This window comes from Propithecus coquereli, unplaced genomic scaffold (genome assembly GCF_000956105.1).
Source record: "Propithecus coquereli isolate 6110/MARCELLA unplaced genomic scaffold, Pcoq_1.0 Scaffold88, whole genome shotgun sequence".
NCBI lineage: Eukaryota > Metazoa > Chordata > Mammalia > Primates > Indriidae > Propithecus > Propithecus coquereli.
In genome coordinates, this window is record NW_012155062.1 from 10996839 (window position 1) to 11015643 (window position 18805).

The window sequence follows — 18805 nt, forward strand, 5'->3', positions numbered from 1 at the left end:
TTATGCCAGTACCACACTGCCCTGACCACTATAGCCCTGTAAGTTAATTTGAAATCAGGAAGTGTGATGCCTCTAGCCTTGTTCTTCTTATCCAAGATTGCCTTGGCCACTCGGAGTCTTTTGTGTTAACCATGGTGAATCTTTTTGACACACTTTCCACATGTCCTGTGTCTTCATTGCAATATAAAGTTTTCTCTACCATCACTTAATTTCCTCCCTCACTTTAAATATTTTGGGTTTTATGCTATCAGCAGTAGCAGCACCAATCCTTGAGGTTTTGGCCACATCACATATGCCCATTGGCAACCACTGATGCCCTGGCGCTTCACTTAATCACTGTTTAGACAACCAAAATCCTTCAAAGTAAGAGGAGGTCGAAGTGAACTTAAGGGACTTTGCAAGTGAGAAAACTGGATGAAACAAAAGAAGCAACTTATCTACGATCATACAGCTTTGATGGTAATTCAGATAAAATTCAGCATCTTTTTTTTATTCCAGAGCCTTTTTAAATGAAGTGATAACAATTCAGGTATTCGTAATATCGAAAACAGGATGAAATTTGGAGCTGAATTTCTTCAAATTGAATCTTGATTCTGCTACTTACTTTCGGCAGAGCCCATAGCAGATACTCAGTAAATGTTTGTGAAATAAACAAATGGATTGAGGAATGGATGATTTATATTTCATGGGAATTCATATGTGGAACAGATGAGTTAATGCATTTCAAGGCATGGTTCTTAAGGCATATCTGCAGTTACTGCTATTATGTAATGGAAAATTAGAGGGAAAATAGAAATTTACCCTCTAGATGAAGTACACAAATTTTCTCAAGGGCTATGAGAAGTTCGCTACGCATCAAACAAAAGGACCCAAACAGTCGTTCAAAGTCACTCCCATCTTAAAATCCGAGCAAGCGGTTTTCACCTGGAGAAGACTGGCGTGCTCGCCATCTGGTGGCCAGAGGTGTAATTAGCACCATCTGCCCTGAGACTATTTGCTTCTCAGTCTTACAAGAGGAGTTAGATCTCATATTGACTGCCAGAGTTATTGCTTTTTGGGAGGTAATGCAGTGAGGTGAGCATAGTATGGCTGTAGAATCGGATGAACCTTGGCTTGACTATTTCCTCCACAACTTATTATGGTGAAACCGTGAAGAAGTTGTCAACTTCACAGTGTTCTGGGATGGTCAAGCAAGGCTCTTGGAGAAGGAGGAGGGATTAAGACGCCTGCTCTTTTGACTGACTTGAACCAGGTTATAAAAGCTGGTTGTTAAATTTTCAGGAATTTTATAACCTGGTTGTTAAATACAGACATTATCAAAAAAATTATATAAATGTACACTTAAGTTACAGTAGTTTCCCCTACCCTTGGGTGGTACGCTCCAAGACCCTTAAGACTGTAACTGGATAGTAGCAAACCCTCTATATACTATGTTTATTCCTACGCATGCATGCCTACGACAAAGAGTGATGTGCAACAGCAAAACTAGCACATATTTCTTTTTCCTTCTTCATAATTTTACAGATAGAAGATTGTTTCTATCTAAAATCAAGTAGATTTTAGTAACCTCAGCATACAATTTTTTTCCTTCCTTAATTCGAGAATGGTCTCCTTTTCACTTAAAGGAAGCACTGTATGGCTTCACTTTGACATATCTGAACTGCCAGCGTCACTACCCTTGCACTCTGGGGCTATTATTAAGTAACATAAGGGTGACTTGAACACAAGCACTATGGTATCATGACAGTCAATTTGATCACCGCGTCGGCTCATAAGTAACTAACAGATAGATGGGTAGTGTATATGGAATGGAAATGCTGGACAAAGAAATGGTTCATGTCTCTGGTAGGACGAAGAGGACCAGCATAAGATTTCACCAAACTACTCAGAATGGCACGTGAATTAAAACTTATAAATTGTTTATTTCTGGAATTTTCTATTTAATATTTTTGGATAGTTGTCCACAGGTAACTGAAACTGTGGAAAGTGAAATCAAGGATAAGGGAAGACTACTGTATTTATTTTTCACTTATTTGTGCTAAATATATGCAATACTCTCTATCTATAAAATAGGATCATGCAAATCAATACTTTCAGAAATAGACCATCAATGTAATGTTCTATAATTAAAGACACAGACTTTGGACAAAATGGGTTAAAATTTGGTCTCAATCACAAACTTATTGTACCTAAGGGTTTTATGATATCTGAAAGCAAACCATTATGATTTCATGTCCTGATGATTAATTATGAAAGAGTCCAAAGAAGCAACTTATGATCCAAGTGGCTAATAATGTATTTTTGGCAAGACCTGTTTGAGAAAACTCTCCAAGTCTGTTGAAACTTTCAGAAATTAATCACAGCAATCGATTGCTGAAACCATCCTTCAGGTTGCAGTAGGGAGGGTAAAGTTAGGCAAAGCCGAAGATGTGGAAGAAACCCACCTGCTCTAGCAGCTCCTCATAAAAGATCAGAAAGTGCAATTTCTCAGGAATATGCACTTCAACAACTTTCATGCTGGGGTTAGTGACGGATGGGGGATAGAAACATTTTTCCAAAACAAGCCCAGGGGATGTCTTTTTCACTGACTTGGGTGTCTCAGGGAATGGAAGAAGGAAGAGGAGGAGGTGACGTGGGCAGTGGGGTGGGTGGATTTGTACGTATGAATCATATCCATGCATTTACAAAATGCTGGATACCATTGAATTCTGCTGTGTTTTTACAGATTGGATTTTAAGGCCCAGTGCAAGAATATGATTTGCCTACATTTAGAAGCAGAGACAGAGATGGAGCCAGAAGCCACCTGTGCTACTTGACTTGCCTCTCTGTAGCCCCTTACCTAACGAGAACATGTGACTGAGGCCACAGGCTTGCCTGCAGGTGATTCTATGACACCTGGCTGAGAGGTAATACTTACCTAATAAACTCTTAAAAAAGACTAACTTACAGGTTTAATTTGATAAATATTTGCCATGCATCCACCGTGCACCTAATGTGGTTGCTGTGTGTTTGCTGTAGGAAAAAAATGTTACATAAACCGTGGTCTCTGTGATTGAGGCATCTAGCTTATTTTTATACATTCGTCTATAAGAAATTTATTTTGTATGCTGAAAAATAATCTAGATAGAGCATGAGATGGTGTCAGCCCTCAGAGAGGGTCAGGAAAACTTTTCAGTGCCCAAAGAAGGGCAGGGGGTAACAGAGGGAGGAAAGGATTTGGAAATCATTAGTGCAGTTGAATGTGCCCTTGTCTACCAAGTGTCAGTGACTGTGCCATAGGTTTTGTGTTGGTTATCACCTTCAAAACAAATACCTCAGGATGTAGGTGCTATTTTGTCCATTTTGTCCATGTAATTTAAATTTACAGAGTTAGGTCGCTTGCAGTAGGTCCCATATTTTGGGAAGTGGTAGAGCCAAGATTTGAACCCAAGGCTACTTGTCCCCAAGTCTGGCATTCATGCATCCACATTTTAGCTGTTTCTGAGAATCAACAATAAAGTTTCACTTCCCTTGAGAGCATTGTCTCCCACCACAGTCAAACGTCCCTTGCTCTGTGAAGCCTTCCTGGAAGACACAATTCTTCCCTCAAAGCAGAATGAAGTATACACTTTTCTGAGTTCCCACAACATTTAGTACAGAACTCACCAGACTGTGGGCTCCTCCAGGACTAAGGTCTCACGTGACTCAGTACCAGCCCAGTGCCCCGGCAAAGTATTTAAACAAAGCAACCGACTGTCGCGGCGGCCATTGTAGTGCCATAACTGTCCGTAGACAAGATGTGCTCCCTCCAGGCTCATCGTCTGGTTGGGGAAGGAGGTGTATAAACAGAGTGCCTCCTGTGGGACTGAGGGTTTACTGAGCAACTAAATAGTTGGCCCTAATGTTAAGCACATAGTAGGGGCTGAATATTATTGGTTGAATTATGATGAAATCAGATATATTTTACCTCTATGTGTGTCCATTTCTCCCCTGCTTTACAATCCTCTACTCTTCCCATACAAGCAGCTTTTAATTTACCAATTTAACGTTTATTATTAATGGCTTTTTCTTCACATTGTGGTGTAGCATACGGAATTAGAAAAAATAAGTAGAGAGGAGTAAGGGCAAGCTTATCATGCTCCACAGTTCACCAGGGGCTGGCAGGGATGGAAGGGATTCATGTCCACGAGATTTCTGTGTACGTGACTGTCATAGGTTGAGGAGTATCTGCCCTAAACAATGACTGGATCATTTTTAAGTACCGAGAAAGTAATCCGAATGGGAAATGTACTGTGAACCTAGAACTGAAACTAACATTTGAGTCAGACTAGGCTTTTCTGAAGGGCGTTCTAAGGAGCATGGGACCAAGAACCTGATCCAAGAAAAAGCAGGTTTCGTGGACCCTATAGTTGCAAATGCTCCATTCCCAATCTCCCTCTTATAGATTCACAATGCTCTGAAATATTGGACAATAAAGAGCTCTGTTTATTTTTGTTTAACTCAGTGTTTCTCAAGGTTAGTGCATCCAGAGTCCCCCTTTTATTTAATATGACTCAACATCTCACATAATTATTTTAAGATAACTGTGCTTTGAGCTACTCAGAACAAGAACCCATGGGAGGAAGTTGTAGGAAGACAGAGCTGTTCCTGGCGCTGTTTAAAGGTGGTGTGGGCTGCCTGGAAAGGCAGTGAGAGCCTTGGGCCCGCTCAAATATTTAGGTCATTAAATATGAAATGTCAGATTTTGAATCAAAAGTGTAGCTTATTATATCTCAAACAAGAAGCAGTAGAACTAATCAAAATATGCGCCTAAACCATCGACACAGTGTTGGCATCTTAACGGTACCTTGTTTATGCCAGCAGTGAAGAAGCCTGGAGAGCGAGTGGTGATGAAATCATGAAAGGTGTTTTCCACAGCTTCATGAGAATTCAATATTTTTCCTTGCAAGAAGTGGTCCAAAGCCTGGAAGAAGTGGTATTCAGTTGGTACAAGGTCTGGTGAACACAGTGGGTGACAGAGAGTTTCCAAGTCCAGCCTCTGTAGTTTCAGCAGCATTGTTTGTGTGACGTGGGCCAGCATTGTCTTGCAAGAGGATTGGCCTGTCTCTATTGACCAGTCTCGGCTGCTTATTCACAAGCATCCTCATTATTTCGTCCAGTTAGTTGCAGTAGACATCCTCTGTAGTCGCTTGACCAGTTTTCATGAAGCTGTAGTGGATAATACCAGTGCAGGGCCACCAAACAGACACTATTAGCTTTTTTTGATGAATATTCAGTTTTGGACTGTGTTTCGGCATTTCATCTTTATCCAACCGTTGTGCTGAACCACTTGGGATTGTCAAAAAGAATCCATTTTCATCACACGTAACAATACGGTATAGAACTGGTTCGCCTTTATGGGGTGACAGCAAAGAAAGGCAAGCTTCAAGATGATTTCTCTGTTGATAGTCACTTAATTCATGTGGAACCCATTTATCCAGCTTCTTTACCTTGCCCGTTTGTTTCAAATGGTCCAATAGTGTTGGAATAGTAACATCAAAGCTTGCTGCTAATTCACACATAGGTTAGGATGGCTTTGCTTCCACTTCAGCTTTCAGGTCATCATTATCCACCTTGGTCTCAGGTCACCCACGTGGCTCATTTTCAAGATTAAAATCACCAGAACAGCACTTCTTAAACCACTGATGTACTGTGAGTTCATTAGCCACATCCTTCCCAAACACTTTGTTGATATTTCAAGCTGTCTACGTAGCAGTGGTTCCACAATGGAACTCATTCGAAAATAACACAAATTTTTGACTTGTACATGGTTTCACAAAAATTGCTCTAAAAAAATGTGAATGATAACCACAAGCCAAAATGTGTATTTGCAAGACTGAGAATGTACCTTCACAATAAAAATAAAATAAGAGTGTCAAAGTGAAATGTCAAAGATATCAACTGTCAAACTCAGTACTTAAGGAAATTGGACATTTCATATTTAATAACCATAATATCTGTGAGTAATACCATGCGTCAGTTACAAGGAGGGGTTGGATGGATCTTGTGCTATTTTAAAACTTTTGACTGAATAAACAAAATAATCCTGTTGTTCTGCTGGCATGCATGCAAGACATGTGGGTATAGAAGCCACATCCAGGGTTACCAACTTGTCTGAGTTTGCCCGGTGTGTCTCTGGTTTTAGTTCTGAAAGTCTTACTTCTTGGGAACCCCTCAGTCTACTGCAAACTGTGGTGGCTGATTTTAGTTAACATCCCAAATTTACAAAGAAAAAAGAAAGTACTTTTCATTATGCATATATATTAAGTGATTTTGAAATAGTTTCATGGGGAGGAACATGTTTTACTTATGTAAAGACAGTTCTTATATGTTGGAATTCTTTTAGGAATTGGATCTTTATTGGGGAATTATTATCATTTGGGGGATGTGGGCTTTCTTGAGCTTCTTTTATTAAATACCTTGTTTTAAATTCTTCTCCTATTTGTGGCTACTTTATATTTCTCTATCAGAAAATATATTTGCTATGTCAAGCAGCTATCAGATTCTCTTCCCTTTTCTCTGAGCTGTATTAGTTTTCCTGTGTGATGGTAAGACAAAATTTTGCTCTGTAGTCTTGTTAATGAGTGATTTTATTAAGTTTATAACATTAACTTTGAGTCAAGTATTGTACCAATGCCTCTGTTGCTTTTGAGCCACATGGGCTGTGGCTGAAATAAATGTAAATATAAAATGGTAGAAGAATAATATTACATTTATTTTTGATCAACACTGTGACCTCAGGCTTGTTTTTGTGAAGGGTGTAATCTATAGGATACCAAATCCCATCATTTACTGTGATGTTTTGTGTTGCCATGTCTGGCCACTAGGGGACAGTGTCATCTATCAATTCACATCTTCAGCTCTAAACTTTTTATACTTTGGATGAATGGGATATCAATTAGGGAACAAAGAGGGAGTTTGCAGAATGAATTTTATACACTAGCAAATACAGTAAAACCCTGGAAACATTACCATCGTTGAGTAAACACTAGCTTTGGTCTGGGCTCTGACTTCTTGCTGATGATTTTGAGCAAGCTACTTCCCTTGCTAAGCTTCCTCACATAAACTGGGGGAGTTGAACCAGATGAACTCTAATCTCATTGCTGATTCTAATTTCTTTGGCATCTAAACTTGTCCAAAAGCAAACTAGTGTGAAGGTCTTTTGATGGAATTTTGTGGAATTCTATTTTGCTTCTTTTCAACCAAGCTTGTGTTTCTGGATATACATGTTCAGTAGCCTATGTATAATCTCTTTTTCTTTTCTTGGATGGTTTATTGTACCTCTTTATACATTCACTCTTGTATACAGTACGCTTGCCACTTTACAGAGAATTGGTTTAGAGTTTGTGCTTGGTTCACGTCTAGGACAAAGAGAAATGCAATTTAGCCTGCCTTATCCTCAGCTTTGGTTTCTCTAGGAAGATAAGCTATATAAGATTTGAAAATTATAGCTATCCCCATCTGAAAATAAGACAATTTCTTCTGGATCTGTGGCTGATACTAGTGGTTCATCACAAACAATTTATTCTGTAAATACTTTGCCTCTAAATCAACTTTTACTCATTTTTAGGAATGAAAAAAAAAAAAAGAAAAGAAAAAGTCAAGCTTTAGGGAAGATAAGTTCTTGTAATCTGACAGTTTCCGGATAATGTCAGAATATGATTGCAAGAAAAATGACATGAAATGTACATTAACATAAATCTATAACAGCTCAACTTGATGAAAAATATCACCATAACATTCTGCCATTACTGAACCAACAGATATGTTTTTTCCTGTGACATTTTGTGAGAGTGAATAAATTATCTGAGAATGTGTTTGCATCAAAAATAGAGTTTTGTAATAAACACATAAATCATCCAAACATTTTTCAGCAAGATGCCTGATCCTAAAAATGGGGGGCATTCATATTAATTTTCCTCCTTCCAGCTTCCTTCTCTGTTTAGTTACTACCATGGAGCTCTGGGAGTTAATGGAGAACTATCAATTATGGGGAAGTGTAGAAAAGAAAGATGTAAAGAAAATAACCATTATGAAGAAGTCTTCCATACAACTTCCCCTGACCCCCAACAAGCACCAGCTTCTATAATCCTTGGTTTCACTGAGGTCCTCTTTGCAGTTATGGTCTCAGTTTACACTGGGGTCTGCTTTAAAGAATGCTCATATTTTTGCAGCTCTGGTACTCATATATCAGCCAATACCCTCTATAAAATAGACAGCACTAACTTAATCATGAAAGATATGTCCTTGTTGCTCTCCCTGAGAAATTATTTTGCTTTTTTGTTATGGGAAATTCATATCTCATAAAGGAGCTGGAGCTTAATTCCCTTTTTGCTTAGACTACCAGGAATCTCAGAAGCAAATTAACAGTTTAATTTTAATAGAATTTAGAAATATGTGCCTGAAGATATTAAATTTTATCTTTATCTGAATCATATCCTATATGTAGATCAGTTAACGGAGAAGAGCTCTGAATCAAATGCTGTGTGCATTGAAGCCATTGACATTTTTAAGGACTAAAGAGGCACAGCTATGGTAGCTTTCCTAAGTTGTGTGGGTTTGGGAGTGGGATGAAAGGAAGACAGGAATCTGAAGGCTGTGCAGGATGCAGGCGAGCGGTGGACTACGGAACGACTATGGCTTCCACCATTGCAGGATCCATCCTCCTTCCAGTGTAACTGATGTGAATAGTCATAGAAGCCCTGTTCACTTCACATTTCAGAGAAGAGGAAAGTACAACTCAGAAAGGTTGAGTGCCTCACTTAAGGTCACACAGCCAGGGAGTGACAGAGCCTAGGTTTTGGTGACTCTCCTTGCTCTATCCACAAAGCTGTGCTTCCTCCTGTGGGTGTCTTCCATTTGCCCCTGCAGGACCACCCTCCACCCTGCTGCACCCTGCTTTCTGCCCGTGGAGATTGCACAGTGTGGACATATATGGGCTGCACTGCCCTCTCCTTTCTGGTTGGGTTTAGCCTTTGGGAAGCCCTGGGAAAGGGTCAGAGGGAGGTTGGAGAGAGAGGTGAGGTGTTCATCTCCTTGGCATCCTCCCTGTGAAGTCCCCCAGGGCTGGCGGTGTCCCTTGACCAAGGTGGTATGCTCCTTGTGGTTTCCAGTAATTTTCTCCTCATCTCTTTGGCCTAGGGTTGGTGATGTCCCCACCACTGTCAGCCGTGGTTCCTGCACCATCCCTCCCCTCGTTCTTCCTTTACCCCCCATGCACTGACAGCTCGGTAAATAGTTCCTTTGTCATAAGCTTCCTTAAATTATCCTAATTTGAGTGTTCCATCTGCCTCCTGTTGGGACCCTAACTGTTACACTTTCCCATTAGAGAAAAAGTCTTATTAGTAATACATTAGGATTACAGGATTATTAGTGTGATACAGCATTAGACGCATAAAAGGTGAATTTGATATGTTTCAATTATTGGGAAAAGTAAATCATGGCATTGTCATCTTTTCCAGTGGGCATTGTGAGAAGAGATGGGGCACAGGGAAAATGCTGAGAGAAGCCATAATGGATGTTGTCCAATTAAATTTCTTTGGCTGTGATCCATTTGTGCTTCTAGCTCAACTGAAATTGATTATTTGCTTTCAGGCTCATACCTGTATTTTCATCTTCAAATTGAGTTGTTTTGCCTAAAGCTTTAAAATCTGTTTTCATATTAATTAATTAATGTTTTAAAATTAGATTTCTATCTTGTGATTTTTCTGCAGTATGCTCAGAGAAATAACAGAGTCATATACTCAATGCAATCCATATGTTTCAAAACAATTCCACTCCAAAATTGCACAGCACAGAATGTGAGTTTTCACAGTCAATTTTTTCATCAATAAGGTAAAATAATAAAAAGGCATAGGGTGTGTGAGACTCTTTCTAAAATTAGATAGTTATTTCCTGATGGGTAATTCAATGGATCACCTTGTTTAAGATAATCCATGACCACAAACAAAAATGCTGGAGGATCTTGGAAACAAAGTAGATGTTCCTATACTTATATTTCAAACTTTTTGTGATGTGACTTTACCTTTGACGTGTTGGCTTCTGATGTCCTTGGAAATAGGTTTGTCCACCTGTAGAAGACAACATGACACCATTACCCCTTAAGTTGTGACTATGACACCATCTACTGTCTTGACACTCTCTGTGGTTAGATTCCCAAGGATAAAGGTGTAAGTCCATGGACTCATCTTTCTTCAAGAATGTCGTACATGCATGGTTGGCAGTCAGTAAGTACGTGTAAATACATGTACCACTGCCAACAAAGGGTGCACTGTAGGTGGTATTTGGCATAAAAGCACTTGGAGTTGGGATCCAGTCCTGCCTCTTATTGCTGTAAAACTTTGGAAAAGGCATTTAGCATATTATGAGCTTCATATTTTTCATCTTTATAATTGGGGAAATACTCAGTCAATTCAGGTTGCTGGGTTAATATTGAAGGTTGATGTCCATGATCAGGTACATGGAAGCAGTCACGCAGGCAGATCAGAATGTGGCCCCAGATCAGAGCCTGGGCTGGGATTCTACCTCCACCATGTGCTGTGAGGACATGGCAAACCACTCAACCTTCTGGGGCTCGGTTTCCTCATCTGTGAAATGGAGGTAACAAAAACACTGATGTCTCTTGAGGATCGGAGGATGACATGTGACACACCCTGTGATGTGCCTAGAACATGGTGTGTCACTAACCACACTGAATAATTGTGTCATTATTATGATAATTAAAGAAATTAGTGAACTATTAAGGGCTGCACAATTGGAAGACATGAGGGTGAAGAAGATGATGAAGGTATCATAAAGGTGGCCCCATGTTTTTGAAAGTCTTTAAGCCTAGATTAATATTAGGGTCTTAGTATTACTCTTTATTGGCATTAAGCTGAGGTGGGCAAGCTGGATGTGGGTGTCATTTAACTCCCGGCTCCCTCTTATCCTCTTGTGGAACATTGAACTGCAGTATTTATGCCTGGAAAGGGCGTGGCCCTTCTTCTGCTGGTCAGTCTGGTCAGGTGTTGAGCACTGGTTGGATTTTGGGTTGTGGCCACGGTCGTCTTCATCATACCATCAGCTTCCAACTCCCCCAGGGTGATCTTGTGGGGACGGTGGTATTGGAGGGTTTTTCACTGTGCTGGTTGCATTCCCACCTGTTAATCTTCCCTGCAGCCTGCCCCTTAGCAGGAGCCTCCAATGCTCTTGCCCTTCCCCCATGCTAGCCTCATCATGGAGGCAGGAGAGGTTCCCTGTCGTCCCCATTGCAGGTGGGCCTTGCATGCTTAGTGTCTTAGGGTTCGGGCTTCCCCTGCTCTTTTTCCCTTTGGCAGCCAAATTCTGCTTTGTGTCTTTGGTGGATCTTTTGCATAAGAGAGTTTTTTGGTATCTCCCCCAGTAGAAGGTATTAGTATAGGATCCCAGGCCCAGGAATATTTTCTGACCCTCTGCTGGAGCTATTCTCAATTTATACCAAACAAATACTTATTCATGTCTACAATGTACTTGCAGCAGTGCTAGATTATGAGGGAACAAAGAAGAATAAGAGTTTGGGTTCTAAAGGAGGACTCAGACATCCATGCAGGTAGATTATAACACAGGTTTCTCAATCATGGCACTATTGCGATTGGAAGTTGGATAACGCTTTGATGTGAGGGGCTACTCTGTGCCTTGTAGGAAGGTTAGCAACATCCTGTCTTCCACCCACTAGATGCCAGCAGCACTTACCCAGTCACGACAACCAAAAATATCTCCAGTCTTTGCCAGAGTTGCCGTGTGGGGCAAAATCTCCCCCACGTTAAGAACCACCATTTACAATGCAATGTGTTATAGGTGTGAAAGAGTGCTCTGCATAGCTTCTTACAGAAGCTTTCCAAAGCTGCTAGCTGGGCTCAGCCATGCAGCCTGGTGTCCTTTTGTACCCTGTGCTCAACTCCATCCCACACATGGGATTGCATCAAAGTTGCCAATCTGGGTCACTGCCTCCTCCATTAGACTGTGGGCACTGTTTATCCCCATTGTTGAGCACAGTGCTCGGTGCACAGTAAATGCTCAATAAATGGAAGGATGAGCAGTGGTTTAGAGCAAGACACATGTAACCAGTCTAAGGGGCTAGATATAAACTGGCCTCTGTAAGGACTATTGAAGATCCATTTCACGGATAGTTTAATTTCAACATAAACACACAGAGTTAGTAAGAAGCAACTCCTAAGAATGAGGTTGTAACCAAAGAGATAATCTGCTCATCATAAAAACTTGATTATTCAAATACTGATTATACAAGTACAACCTCCCTCTTTATCTAAATTGAGGCCAAGGCTTTGTTTAATTATTTATAAGACAACTTTCCCTTCCGGTCAAAATTTTGCTCGTGCCTGCCAAATCTTTTTTCTCATGTGATCTTACTGGACTTAGTATATTGATATTGTAGTTCCATTTGCAAAGTGATCTAGCTAAAGGAAGAAATTTGTTTTCAACAGGAAGCTACAAAGACAATATGAAGAAATATAAAGTAATAAGAATGGAAGCTTGAATTCTGGCATAGTTGTTTTTAAAAACTCAAATGAGAATTATCTTTCCTAAAAAAATTTCTATTTATGAAGGCTTATGTGTATGCAAAAGGGGATTATCAGTGATTTTTAGGGACAGGAAAGCCCAACTTTTTAGCTAAGCGTTCTCTACTTCTGCATAACCAGACCAGAACGTGTGGCATCTTCACCCACTGGTTCAATCACTCTACAATTCTTGTTGTTCCCTGAGCATGCCTCCTACTCTAATGATCAGTGTCTTGAATTGTCCTCTTCCTTTTCAGGCGGTCCCTGGTGGGGCTCTCCCAGTTGCAGATCTTGTTGATAGCAACAAGTAGGAATAGAAAAGTAGGAGAATTTTGAAGGACAGACTGAAGAAGTGTTCCCTGTGAACAGAAGTTGAACTGGGGAAAGACTCGGTCTCATTTCCTATTAAACAAATATTTATTGTTTTAAATTGAGTTAAAATAATTGAAAGTTTATTCATTTTCTTTCTTTTTTTTTAAATCCCCTAAATGTCCTCCGGAATGTTCATTTCCATCCATTTAACCAATGTCTATTGAGAACCTCTTACATAAAGGAACCAGGTGCTGGGGCTAAAGTAGTCCCTGTCCTCACAGAGATGTCATCTACTGACTGACTGCTTTGTGCCAGGCATGGTGCTCTCTCTGTAGCATCGCAATAGTGATGAGATTTTATAGGTAAGACAATGAAGGTTCGGAGAGGGTGAGTAACTGGCCTAAAGGCACAGAGTTAGTAAAGTTGAAGCTGTTAAAATGAGAATGATAATGTTCTTCTTGCAAGACTATTTTAAGGATTAAATGTCATTCATTCATTCAACCCAGTCTTTACTGGGAAAATTTTTTCTTGACTTCTCTTATCTTGCATTAATTATTTTTTTCAAACCACTTATCACTTGCCATATCGTCTATCTGCTATTTACTTATTTATTATTGGTCTGTATGTTTCATGAGAGAAGGGAATTGGTTGTTCACTGGTATGGCCCCAGAGTCTATAATTGTGTCTGATTCTAGCAGGCACCAAAGACGTATTTCTTGAATACATTTGTTGAGTGGATGATTGGCGTGTTTAGCCTGGTGCCTATGTAAAGGGGAAATGTTCAATATTTCATCACTCATCTTACTTCCTCAGTCTCTATTGGAAATATTGTGTGAAAACGGAATTGCTTGGTAAAATTTGTAGCTTCCTTATCTTATCTAAATTAACAAAAGTGCTCAGATTAAGTAGATAAACAATGTGAACATATAATGCACAAGGAAGAAATGTGAATATTCAAAAGCATTTTCACACTTGCTAATAACTGTGGTTCAGACTAATAAGGGAACAGTAAAATCTTTTTTTAAAATTATTATTAAAAAAGTAATAGCTATTTTTGGTGGAAGGTCTATGAGGTGAACATTCCCAGGTAGGACTTCTGGGAATGTAAACAGAAACAATTTTTGAGAAAGAAAATTTCACAATATATACTAAAAGCCTTTAAAATGTTTCCACTTAATAGTTTAGTAAAATAAATAAAAATCCCATAATGGAGTGTGCTTTATCTATAAAAAGTTATGCTTATGCATGCTTGTTTATCACATTGGAAACTGTTTTATAAGCAAAACTTAATATTAAAAGAAAAGAAAACCAGGTATATACTAAACAAGGATACCCTGCATAACATATATTTGCTTAGAAAATACTACACACAATACTTCCGATAGAGATTCAGGGAGTAAGATGAGAGATGAAATATTGAACACGTCCCCTTTATAAAGGCACCAAGCTAAACATGCCAATCATCCACTCAACAAATTTATTCTAGAAATATATCTTTGGTGCCTGCTAGAATCAGACACAATTATGGACTCTCGGGACATGTCAGTGAACAATCAATTCCCTTCTCTCTTGAAACATACAGACCAATAATAAAATGCACCATGAAATGCACCAAAGTGTTATGACCAATAACTTTGCAATCCCAGGGGTGATTAAATTTGTATTTTATGCATTTCTGCATTAAGAAAATTAAATGTTAGCAAATGTTTTATTATAAATAAAATCCTATATATGTGCTTAGAGCATTTGAATTTACAAGATATTTTCATAAAATTATCTTTTGTAGCCTCCAAACAGCCTTTGGAAATAAGCGTGGTAGGGACTTGTATTTCTGTTGTGTGGATGAAGTTACTAAGAGGCTCAGAAAGGTTGTGTGACTTATTTATCATCACCCCGTTCACAGTTGGCAATGTTGAGCTGAGAAGCTGGCCAATATATCACGATAAAATGATGTATTATTATCAGAAAGACTTGAGTTCAAACTCTGGTTCTGGAGAATAAGATGAGCATCAGATGAAAGCCCTTACTTAGGCTGCTGCCTTTCTCACAGTAAATCTTCCACAAATGTTAATTCTCCTCCCTGCTAGACACCTATTCCTTAGGACCATGATCCCACCAGTCTTAGGAGTCAGCTCCCCTCCCAGTAAGCTTGACCTGCTCCTAACCTAAAGAGATGCCTTGGGGAATAAGAGATGAGGCAACTCCCAACTGGTTGGGAAGTGCCCTACGCTTGTTTGCTTCACAGGGTCCAGCCTTTACTCACTTCTAGCCTCATCTGCGTGCTCCAGCTTTGCTCTCCAGTGGGGATAGAGGTCTTGGCTTCTGACGGAAGGGGAGTGTCTGTCACACTCTTGAAATAGCGTGTATCTGTGCAAACAGAAAAATATTAAAGTCATACCTTATGTGGACTCAGCACATTACAATTTACAAAATATCTGGACATCTACAGATTCATTAAGTCATCACAATGTTAGCATGAGGCAACAATTCCACTTCTGCTCAACAGATGAGGAGACTGAGGCGTGAAGAGGAGAAATTACTCCTCTTGGTTTACACAAATGAATGCCAAAGTCTGGACTTGAACACTTTTCATTTTCTTATCCACCTAAGAAATTCTACTAATCCTTCAAGATTTGTGCTATTTCACACCCTTTAAAAATTTCCTAGGTCTCCCCTGCCTACACCCCTCCCTGGCTCTCCTTTCTGTATCATACACTTAACATATTCTATCACATTTGATCTGTTTCTGCCACTAGATTGTGACCTTCCTGAGGGCATGGGTTATGCTTTGCTTGTCTTTGTGTCCCCTGATCAATCCTAACATGGTCACTGACACAGAGTAAATACTTGGTAAATGCTTTTCGAATGAATGAACAAAGGAATGCCATCATTATTTACAAGAGGATTCTCTCCAAAAATACTTGTATAGATTCATTTCAGTGGTCAAGCCCTCAGAAATCATGAATGCTTCCTCTTTTCCCTTACGATGGCATGTCATATCTACAGTTCAGAGAACTTTCTAAAGCTGCCCTATGTGTCCCATTTATAAAGAGGCAAAGGTGGGTATGAAATTAGGTCTTCTTTTCTCTTAACAAGCATGGCTTTGCTGCCATGCCCTGGTACTGCTTATGGGATGGCTACCTACAAAACGAATCAGCCAAGTTACAAAGTCTTTTCTTCCACTCTACTCCCCCATATACAAACTCCATCTTAACATTTCCCATGTTGCCCAAATCCATCTTTTCCACCTTGTGCCGTGCTCATCAGTTGTTCCTCAAGAAAAGCATCGTCATGATAATATTAGCTAAGAGTTACAGACCTCTGACTCTGTGCCAGGTCCTCTGGCTAGAACTCAACATGCATCATTCACATACACTTCAAAAGAGCTCTCTGGGGTAAGTTCTATTATTATGAACCCGATTTTCAGATAGAGAAAGTGAGTTTTAGAAACTTGCTTAAGATCACACAATTAGTAAGCCATGGAAGAAGAATTTTAACCTAGGGTTGTTTAATTCAGAAACTGCACCTTTAATTACTATGCAGTATTGCAGCATGGACATGCATCTTTGGATTTTAGGCAGATCCCTGCGTGTTACCTGCATATTCAGATTCCTTTATAGGCCGGGCTGGTAAAATTTTTATCGTTTGCCATGCCCCGACCATTTGAAGCTCGGGGTCTTCATAGTCATCATCACCACTGTAGCCTTTTGTTTCATCCAGGATTGCAGCAAAGTTTCTTTCCTAAGTAGGTGGGAACATCAAGTGAGTTAAAGGAGGCACAATGTTGACAAAGATTACAGGCTACAGTGCTAGCTAAGGGAGTGATGTAGGTTTTGCTAGCTGCAAGGTAAAGATTTCAGAGCCTGAAGTCTGTGGTTTAACTCTTGTGCTCGGTAGAATTCTAAAGATGTCCACCAATATTTCCATCTCTGATTATTGAATCAAATGTTAATCTGTGTACTACTGTGAAGGGACAGTGCAAATGTAATTAAGGTTACTAACTAGCCAGCTTTAAAATAGGCAAGAGCGTGCCAGTTTAGGGCTGTCTTCCTCTCCTTATAAAGTTACCAATCCCATCATGAGGGCCCCACCCTGATGACCTTAACTAATCCTAATTACCAACCGTGGTCCTGCCTCCAAATGCCATCAACATATGAATTTGGGGATTAAGTTTCCAGTACATGAAATTTGAGGTCACATTCAAATCACAGCAAGTGCAATGGTGAACAGAGGGAGCCTGAGCTCAGGCTATGTGGTTGTGGGCAGCACTTGAACTCTTTTCTTTGGACTCACAGTTTTTTTTACAGTCAATAGCTGAAAATTTGAAGTCAAAGTCATTGATTTATTGCCTTAACTATACATATGTTGTTGTTGTTTGCACATGATAGAGTCTAAGAATATGCTTAGAAAATAAATGAATAAGTACATAAAGTAATAGATTTTAACTACCTTTAGGGAGGAATTATTTCCATGTGTGAGATTTAAATTTTTAAATTTATGCTGTACTTTGTTTTCTCATAGAGATATAGTTATTGGGGGTACTTCAAACTTATTTATGAACTAAATGGCTACACATAACACTAAATGAATACAATCACATATGGCTATAGAGTGACTCTGGCAATCAGAAGTGTCTTAAATGAGATAATGCATGTAAAATTTTGAGTAAAATGCCTGATGGTAAACACTCAGTAAATGTTAGCTGTAAATATTTCCATGACTGCTACTGCTATAACTGCTACCATTAAAGAACATCAGGGGAGGTGGTAAAACTGTCTACTAACCCTACTTTCCTCTCCACCTCTTAAAGTTCCTCTAACATTTGTTAAGTACAGTTCTCCCTCAGTATCTGCAGGGGATTGGGTCCAGAACCCCTGAGGATACCAAGATCTGCAGATGCTCAAGTCCCTGGTATAAAATGGCATAGTATCTGCACATAACCTATGCACATCCTCCTGTAAACTTTAAATCATCACTAGATTACTTATAATGCCTAATACAATGTAAATGCTATGTAAATAATTGTTACACTGTATTTTTTATTTGTATTATTCTTATCATTGTCTTGTTATTTTTTTATTATTTTTTGAACATTTTTAAACCTAGGTTGATTGCATCCACAGACGCAAACCCTGTGGATACAGAGGTCCAACTGTACTTAATATATGCTAAGTGCTTTACGTACTTCATTTCACTTATAAGCAGAAAATTGATGAGGTAATTTTATTATAGTGGAGGGGCCTGGAATTAAACAGTTCTGAATTTAAGTTCTAGCTCTGCATCATTCTAGTTCTCTAATTTATTTGGGCAAATTGTGCGTTCCTGAGTAAGGGTCCATAGCTTTACTTATATTTCTAAAGAGGTACTTCAAACAGTAAGAAATAATGAGTATATAGGCAGATTCTATCTATCTATCTATCTATCCATCTATCTATTATTTATCTACTCTTCTAATCTGTAGATATTTAAGTTAAAACTATTTATATATAAGTTAACAATACAATTACTCATAATATGAGATATTTAAGTTAATGTTATAAATTTTAATCTTTGTCTCCTATTGTTAAAATTCTTTGTAAATGTTGCAAATGGCTTCATGAAATGGTTATATCAAAACATTCAATTATTTCTGTATTAGTAGATATTTAGCATGATTTCAATGCACTGCCATTTAAAATATAGTATTATAAAATATCAGTGAACATGTTTAAATATTAGTACAAATTTTAGGTTAGTTTCTTAGTTTAAATTTCCAACCATGAATTATTGGGCCAAAAATATGGATTTTTTTATACTGCTTAGTTAATATTAAGTTAACTAATTGTTCTCCAGAAACTTTGCTTCAATTTAAAATTTTACTGTGAGTGTTAAGCAGTGCATTTGTCAGAATGCACTTGCCAGCACAACATGTTGGTATTTTTACTTTATTTAACCTTCAC

The 18805-nt window shown here is 38.9% G+C and overlaps 1 protein-coding gene across 1 annotated transcript in view; it reads right to left on the reverse strand.

Moving 5' to 3' along the window:
• CLNK (cytokine-dependent hematopoietic cell linker) overlaps positions 1-18805 on the reverse strand; it is a 105906-nt gene that overhangs the window by 41942 nt on the left and 45159 nt on the right. Inside the window, exons 6-9 of the mRNA XM_012664266.1 lie at positions 16463-16607; positions 15130-15233; positions 11445-11447; positions 10043-10088 (exon numbers count right to left, since the gene is read on the reverse strand). Coding sequence (XP_012519720.1) covers positions 10043-10088; positions 11445-11447; positions 15130-15233; positions 16463-16607 — 298 coding nt within the window. The remainder of the gene's footprint in view (positions 1-10042; positions 10089-11444; positions 11448-15129; positions 15234-16462; positions 16608-18805) is intronic.